Source organism: Rhipicephalus sanguineus, chromosome 6 (genome assembly GCF_013339695.2).
Source record: "Rhipicephalus sanguineus isolate Rsan-2018 chromosome 6, BIME_Rsan_1.4, whole genome shotgun sequence".
NCBI lineage: Eukaryota > Metazoa > Arthropoda > Arachnida > Ixodida > Ixodidae > Rhipicephalus > Rhipicephalus sanguineus.
Genome location: NC_051181.1, coordinates 134,660,697 through 134,668,886, shown reverse-complemented (window position 1 = coordinate 134,668,886; position 8,190 = coordinate 134,660,697). Strand labels below are relative to the sequence as shown.

General features: G+C 48.1%; 1 protein-coding gene across 1 annotated transcript; it reads left to right on the top strand.

Annotated features, from left to right (window-relative positions):
* The first annotated feature begins 6,357 nt into the window (after nucleotides 1–6,357).
* LOC119397569 (uncharacterized) lies at nucleotides 6,358–7,330 on the top strand. Its single transcript, XM_037664993.2, has 2 exons — nucleotides 6,358–6,544; nucleotides 7,051–7,330. The coding sequence occupies exons 1-2, from the start codon at nucleotides 6,393–6,395 to the stop codon at nucleotides 7,328–7,330; spliced, it is 432 nt and encodes a 143-aa protein (XP_037520921.2). The 5' UTR covers nucleotides 6,358–6,392.
* Nucleotides 7,331–8,190: the final 860 nt, after the last annotated feature.

Genomic DNA, 8,190 nt, shown 5'->3' with positions numbered 1-8,190 from the left:
CCTCGAAAGTGACCCGAAGTGACCCCCCTACTTCCCTGACGTCACCACGCTGCAGCCGGTACAAGTTATGATGACGTCATAGTCGCCATTTCTCTTTTGCCGCACTTGCAGTTGCGCGGACTGCGCAGAAGTGCGTCACAGCTCTGTGTGCTGACGTGGCCGAGCATTGCACACGCTAGGTGGTGATAATTGCACCCGGCGGCTTATCGTTTTTGGAGCTCTCTCAAACCGAAACTGAGACTGGTCGGTAATAAGGAGCTTGTAATTGTTTGTCGCGCGCTGCAGCAAACAATGTGCCGTTTTATGACTAACAGGCAGGGGCGTAGCCAGAAATTTTTTTCGGGGGGGGGGTTCAACCATATTTTATGTACGTTCGTGCGTGCGTTTGTATGTGTGCGTGTATATATACGCAAGCAAAACTGAAATTTCGGGGGGGGGGTGTTTGAACCCCCCCCCCCCTGGCTACGCCCCTGCTAACAGGCGCCCAGCAACACATTTCAACAATAAAACGCGAGACCAAAACTTTTGTGTCAGTACTCCTTTAACAGCAAGACGTATCTTTAGACTAGTTTGTTCATAATGGCACTAAGCCAGCGCCAGAGAACACGTGGCTCTACGCGAAGGCACGCGAGGCAGTAAACATCGAGATATAGAAGCTTGGCGAAACATATCGGAGAAAAATGTCAGGTTCCTTTCAGGACCCGTGTTACACGCGTGTAGGCTTGACCAACCATGTGATGCTCTTTTATATCCCTTACCTTCTGTTTGTCATTGTACAGCATTATGCGCACCCAAAGAATAGACTTCCATTTGTTAGAGCGCCTGTGTATGCGTCGTACCCCTTCGTCTAGTGCCCTGGGCTCTCTGGAGCTGTACTCTTTGTATCATGTACTTTTTGGCATCTACGCATCCGTCCGTCCCTCCGTCTCAAACCGCATTCCGTGGCCCACGGCTACCTTGGTTTGTCCGTACACTTTTCACGTTACGGTGTTACCGGAATACCAGCTGGAATCTGCCCATGCGCACGCCTTTATGGAACGTAGACTTCCTTTCACGGAACGTGAACTACTCACCAGATTCATGTCCTTATCTCGCGAATTCACGAACGTCGTTGTGGCTACTCGCGAAATCCGTGAGAGGCTGGATAAATGGTGCTGTCTGGTGGTGCCGGGATGACCCAGGCAAGCACAATATTGTTATTAAGGCGAAAGCCTTAAAATCCTCATCAAGCGTGAACTTTGACCGTCGGCGTCGGCGTCCCGCGGCGTCGGGGACGACTGATGCAAAAAAATCATGTTATGACGTCACAATATGACAGCATGACGTCACACACAGGCAGTGTTTGTGACGTCATCATGACTTCACATTTTGGCGTGACGTCACTTCACGTGACGTGACGTTACATGAGGCTGTCATCACATAACGTCGTAGCTTGGTCAAACGTGGGCAGATCACGGAGGCCGTGCAAAACCAGGTGAGGCGCCTCCGATCCTGGAGGCAATGCAAAACCACGCTAGGTGCGCAAAGTTTTCTGAGGGTGGCGGGGCAGGATCAATACATCGACTGAGAAGAAGCAGATGGCTTACGCCTTCGAGTCGTCTTAACCTCTTCAGTCCGTGGGTACCCATACGGGTACTGTTGTAACTTTGCGTTTCCCTGCCTCCCTCTTCTTTCCTCCCTCCGTGGTCGCCACTGTTTCTTTCAAGGTCACGAGAGGCGACGACTGCGACAACACCAGAATGATGCTAACGAATGTGTTGCATTGGCAGATTTATGGCACTGAGGGGCGGCGACTCGGGGGAGAGGAGAGGGAGAGAGGGCTTCCCCCTTTGGGGGCGCGAACATGAGAGCGAGGATGTACAAAGGCCAGTTGCAATCAGAGGACTAAAACGACAGGCTGGGTATCTCTATTGAACACTGCCCAGCCTCTTTATAGTCCTCGCCGAAGCAGTTTAGAGCGTCCCCTTTTCTCTTGTTCTTGTTTACATTAATAAACAGTTTACATTGTCGAATACGTTCGACTGTTTTGAAGCGACAGGTACATTTAAAAAACGTGGGCTGTGCTCCTATAGATGAAGACCGCTAGGCGAAAAAGGATATTTCTGCTAGGGGAACCGTCGATAAACAAAATGTCCACGACATGTCGTCATAGGCCCATCTACGCGCTCACAGTAAAAACAAATATGGTGGTGTTACGCCAGGAAAGCGCGCGCAGGCGACCAGATAAGTTCTACTTTATCCTCATTCGCGAAATACTACAAGCAAATTGTTAACTTGTGAATAAAAACGATCGCGATAGGTTAGAGAAGACGCATGAAAAGTTCAGGCTTGTTGCTATGCATTGCCTCAGAGATAGTGCTACTTACATACAACTGTACCCAATTGGATACTTCAGGTCGTTACGATGAAAGTACATTGAATTTGAGCCTGTGTTGCAAGCAAGTTCCCCGCGTCTAGGAAATACAAGATCTTCTATTTCAGAGCGATATTGACTTGTCTGATGAAGACGACATTCTTGACAAGCTGCACAGCGGCAGTGAATTATGACATAACAGCAGTGATGATGACGATTGTGGTGATGATGATGGCAATGATACGCCAGCAAACCACGAAGTTCAAGGTCGTGGCCCAATTGGAAATCCACAGAGTAGGCCCTATTTGGAAAGTGGCAGAGCTCGTACGACGAGGAGAAAAAGAAAGGAGGCGAAAAAGAAAGTTGGTGTTTCACAGTCACATTGCATCAGGAAGAACATGGATGGTGTGGATCTTGCGGACAGGTACGTGTCCAATTACAGGACAAAGGTCCGTACAAAGAAGTCGATAGTTGGGGCACTTGTCCGCTTTCTGCTCCTAGCGATGACAAAGTCCTGGATCGTATGCAGGAACGACTGCAAGCTCATAGATGTTCTCGACCGATTCGAGCTTACGAACAGAGCTGCGAAAACGCCGATTCGCACACACGTGAAGCAAATGCAAGAAGTCGAAAATGCATTTGAGATGGACGTTGAAATTTGCGAGTCTCTTGCAGCCCTTATACGTACCAAGGTGATTTCAATGCCACCGAATGAGGCCAGATTTCACATGCATGGTCATTTTACAGAGCATGTGCCCCTAAAGTATCTGATGAGATGGCGCAATCAAGGTTGCAACGGGAAAACCCGCGTTAGATGCACTAAATGTGACACGTTTCTTTGCCTTTTAAAGAGATATTGCTTTCTTGATTTTCACTCAGCTTAGTCCTGATGCATCCGAATGGGTATCAGCATTATCTCCTCGAAAATTGCAGTTTTCGTTTTTTCTTCTTTTGAGAAGTGTTTCGTGGTACTAAAATGCTTACAATAAAGAGTCTATATGAGTTTACCTTGTCTAGCTTTTTCTCGGGTCTGAATAGATTAAGTGAATGCATAAAAGGACCCTGTGAGTTTTGCAGTAACACGGTGCGTTTTGTTTCTCTGGTAGTGTAAATTGCTTACAGTGGCGCAATTTCATCTCCCCCCCCCCCCTCTCGATAAATGCAGTGGTGATTGAATGTTATCGAATCTCAATATTGTTTAAATGCAGTTATCGTCATCACTTAGTGGCTTGCGCAAAAGTAAATATATACATTTACGTACGTACGTAACCGTATACATTTGGGGAGCTGAAACTTTGCCAGAACATGCGTTCGGGTAATCCGGTAAACGCCATCCGGTATTCCGCTAATGAAAACCAGCAGAAGCCCAGGAAGGTGTAGGGAACGTTAATTGTACTGTTTTTAAGTGTATTGTGGTAACTGTGATACAGATGTGAAGAAAGTAAACTGGACGAAAAGACAACTTGCCGCCGGCAGGGACGGAACCTTAGGAATCCGCGCCCGATCTCTTACCAATTGAGCTACGATGTCGGTCGTCCACATTATCGGGTATTTATGAGTATGAAACCTGAAAGTGTTAGTGACGTCATCTGGCAGAAAGAAAGAGTGTTCCACACTGGCCGTCATGGCTACGAGCGGTAGTAGTACTTGAGTACTTACATAAGCAGCGGAACAGTACTTATCGTTAGAACGGAGTGAGTGAGTATGAACTTTATTCAGGTCCTGAGGAGAAAGAAAGCGGTAACCACCAAGCACGACTCTTTTGCACAGATGAATGAGAGGCGCGCCGCAGCTCTGGCTGCGGAGCTTGTACTTATTCTTAGGCTGTAACCGACTATAGTTTCGGCAATCCGGCTCAAACAACGTAGTCGTAATTGGCGCTCACATTCGGTGGCTGCAGTCTCCGTAGAGCGGATATCGCAAGTAGACACGGACGACATGAATTCGCGAGATATGGCCGCAAACGTAAAACTTACCGGGCGAGAAGTTTACGTTCCGCAAAAGGAAGTCTACGTTCCGCACAGGTGCGCACATGCGCTGATTACATCCGGTGTTCCGGTAACACGATAACGTGAAACGTATACAGACAGGCTAAACACCCCTAACGGTAAAAAGTGTACGGACATGCCAAAAACCTGAAGAGCATTTGGCCGCTGAGGGAACCGGCTTCCAAAACACACGTCTGAATATCTTGGGCCACTGGGCATGTGCCGCTTTTCAATGAAGAATCCTTTCTACTTCCATGCCTGGCGGAATCGAACCCACGTCAGTGAAAGAAAAGAGCGGGTACAAAAATGACGCGGCAACTTCCTTTTTCTTTGGCTTGGCGACGTTATCGCGTGCTGGACGGCACGTGGACGCCTGTCCGCTCCTTCGCTCGTGAGACTTTAACCGTCTACGACTTTTACGCCGTTTCATACATCAGGTGCAACGCTGCGGAAGCGATGCAAGTAATTCGGTCAGCAAAATGTCCGCAAAATGTGTACGCTGCGGAAGCGATGCAAGTAATTCGGTCAGCAAAATGTCCCCAAAATGTGTAAGTCCGCGCGTCTCGAGCTCAGATTTTCGTCGTTGTAAGCGTGGCCTCCGCGATTGGTTCCGGCTGCGCGCTACCGGAACCGATCCCGGAAGCCACGATACGAAAACAAGAGACCCTAAGCTGCCTAAGCGATCCAAAACAAGCTATTGAAAACCGCGTAAATAACGAAGTTTGTTCATTTCTAAGGCACAAAGCACCTTCATATATTACTCAGTCTAAAAAATAAAAAAAAACAATCACATTACAGCTGGTAAAATCACTGAGCAATCATCCACTTGGTGCGAACGCATCTACTGCAAGAAGTCTCGCTATCTTGCATAGCGTTGCACCTGATGTATGGAACGAAGCATAGGTACGACTGTCTCAGAGTATTCACCTCTCGATATACTGAAACGCATCGTCAGTCGTGGTTCCTTGATTGTATCGGCATGCTGCATCCGTTATTTGCTGACCAGCTGGCTTACTGGCATAAAAGTTGCAGGAAGAGTCTTCTTTTTCACTCTCACTACTCCGTATTGCGCTCATTATTCCTAGAGCCATCATGATCCCAGAACCTTGAGATCGGTATGAATCATTCGGGCGACACTACCGTATTTATGAAGCAGCGTGTGAGACTGGGCTAGTTGGTAGCCGTTTTCAAGAAACATCGCAGTTGTAAGTCAGTGTGCCTTTTCCATCAAGATGAGCACATAATAACTAGCCCAAACGTTCATTTTGCTTTAGCAACCACCCCCCCCCCCCCCTTCTTCTAGAAGAGGAAGCGAACGAGCGCAAGAAACCCCAATAACAGAAAACGCTCGTTGTCCTCGCTTCGAAGTCCGCTTTAGCTGTGACCTGTGTCTTTGAAATGACATCTGCACTAACGCATGACGTTGCGCGCATGCGCACGTGTGCTATAGGATGATGAGAGAGAGGTGAAGTGTCACCGCTCCAGACAAGAAAATGTACCTTTCATCGAAATTCTCGGTGGCGTGTGCTACAAAGCTTCTGCGGTCATCCACCCTAAGCACAGAGTGGAATGGCTCATGAATTATTTTGTTTTGTTCGTTGTTTTGTAAAACTGGCTGAGTAGATATACTGTCCGAAAGAATAAACACGCGTGTTCGTTAGCAAGCGCTATCGTCTGTGTACTTTCGTCCCTTCGTATTTAGAGCTGTCTTCTGCCTGTAATGATGAAGCAACCAGCCCAGCTGAAAAGGAGAAACAGTGCGAACCGCAGGACGGAGGCGAATTAAACGCTTAGTCCGTCTCTGTCCTGTTGCCCTGCGATTGTTTCTCGTTTTCGATGGGCATGTACCAACCGGCCCAAATAAGCGCTCTAGTGCAGTCCAACTGCCTACTATTCTTCATCTGCATTGTCCATATATAAATTGCCCCTGTGTAGTCCCCTTGGAAACAATGTTTTCGCGCCGAAGACGGGCCAAGAAGAGCGGCTGGTCGTGAAGGACGTGGCGTGTCTGGAAGTTTCATAGCGTTTCTTGCAGCGGCTGGATACGGCGCATGGCCCTAGCCGAGGGTGGACTGTCCGGCCTCCAGCTATTCGCCTTGTGCGCCGCCTGCTTGATCTTCGTGGTGTGCGTGGCATCGGCTACCGCGTACGCAGTGGTCACCCTGATGAGCAGGCACGGCACTTCCTTGGATTACGGGTGCAGGTGAATCTCTCGTTCAAGTATGTTTTCACACTTATAACAGCTCGCGAAGACAAAGAAGGGGGCGTCTTTTTTCTCCTTCATGGTTTCGCGCCGATGTGGAAAATTGAAATCGCACTCAGCGTTACAAAAAAGCAATTCCGTTAAAGGAACACAATAGTGAAACATCAAATGAGTTTAGATGGTCAAGTTATTCTTTCATAACTTTATTGTCACTAATTTCTACACCATAGGGGAATTAGGCGACAATGTTAGCTGATGACGTCGCGACATGACGTGATTAGTGACGTAGGCTTTTTATCGCTTCATGCGCCTGCCGTGTTTCGCTCAAGGGGCGCATGGCGAGACACTTTAGGTTATCGCTTTAATAAAAGGTTTATGCACACGTTAAAGATAAATGTGCAAGTTAATTTGAAGAATGAAAGACATGAAGTGACAGGCAAAGATACTAGAAAATTTCAGCATTACATTCGTTCAGTCACGATCAGTTCAGTGTGACAACTTTGCAGGACGAATTTCTGCGTGCGCGCCCGGGAAATGATGCCGTCGCCTCCGGGGGCTCCGAGTCCGTGCGACAACTTCTACGGTTACGTGTGCTTCGACCTCGAGCACTCGCGCAGAGACTTCCTGGGCGTGTTGCGGCTGCAGCGAAAGAGCGACTACCACGAGTCCGTGCTCGCCTACCGCAGCGCTGCACCCACGGGCAACGCGACCGCCATGCTCGCCTATGCGCACCAGATCTGCGCACAGTTCTCCCACCAACAGGTTGGCCTCATTTATCATCTTTGATTCTAGGGGAAAGTAAAATCAACTTCGAAATTACTCTCTCACAACTCTTATTCTCATTAATTTCGCTATCATACGTTGATTATTAAAAGATGGTGCATGAAGGTGCACGGTCAAGCTGACTTGGCGATGCGCTTGCGGTAGCCTTTCGTCGCATTGCACTGTCAAGGCTTCATTATTCGAAATTCGCGCCGAAATTCAAGCGGGCGAGCGTTAGTGTGACGGCACTAAATCCAAAGTCCTTTCGCATTAATTGGCCACATTGGTTCAATGAAATTTTCTGAAACTTGCCATCTTAAGACCTTGCGTCCTTTAGAACACAATGTAAATCATTTTAGCGACAAAAAAAAAATGCCCGAGCAGACGCCGTGAATATCTATGACGTCACGGCGATGCTACCATGACACACATTTACGCCGGTCAGAAATCGCCGGCGGCGGCGCGCCGGTGTTTCGACTTCCGGCGGCGGCGGCGCGGGGTTCAACGGATCGACGGCGGCGTGGCTAGCGGCGTGGCGCGGAAGAGATTAGAGGGTTGGAGTGGAAGAAAACAACATTGTAGCAAAACAGCGCAGACAACAGCCGGACGAAGAACATACAGGAGACAGCGTTGTTGTCCTGTATGTTCTTCGTCCCGTTGTCTGCACTGTTGTGCCACAATATTCATGAACCAGAAGAATAGACTGTTGGGCGAGTTGGTAGTTCATGATGAATGAAAAAAGCGCAAAAAAAAAACGTGCCGGCCTACATTTTTTCGCGCTATTTTCATAAAAATTCTTTTGAATTTAGAAAAAGAAAACAACATAGGAAAACCGCGGAAGCTCGCTCGCCTTTTAAATGCGAAGCATATCTTAGCAAACTTCT

What these genes read in the sequence shown, in the direction of transcription:
- LOC119397569 (XM_037664993.2), top strand. Translation starts at nt 6,393, where the DNA reads ATGGCCCTAGCCGAGGGTGGACTGTCCGGCCTCCAGCTATTCGCCTTG. An exon ending in TCCTTGGATTACGGGTGCAG is followed by an intron (nt 6,545 to 7,050) that starts GTGAATCTCTCG and finishes ACAACTTTGCAG; the next exon opens with GACGAATTTCTGCGTGCGCG.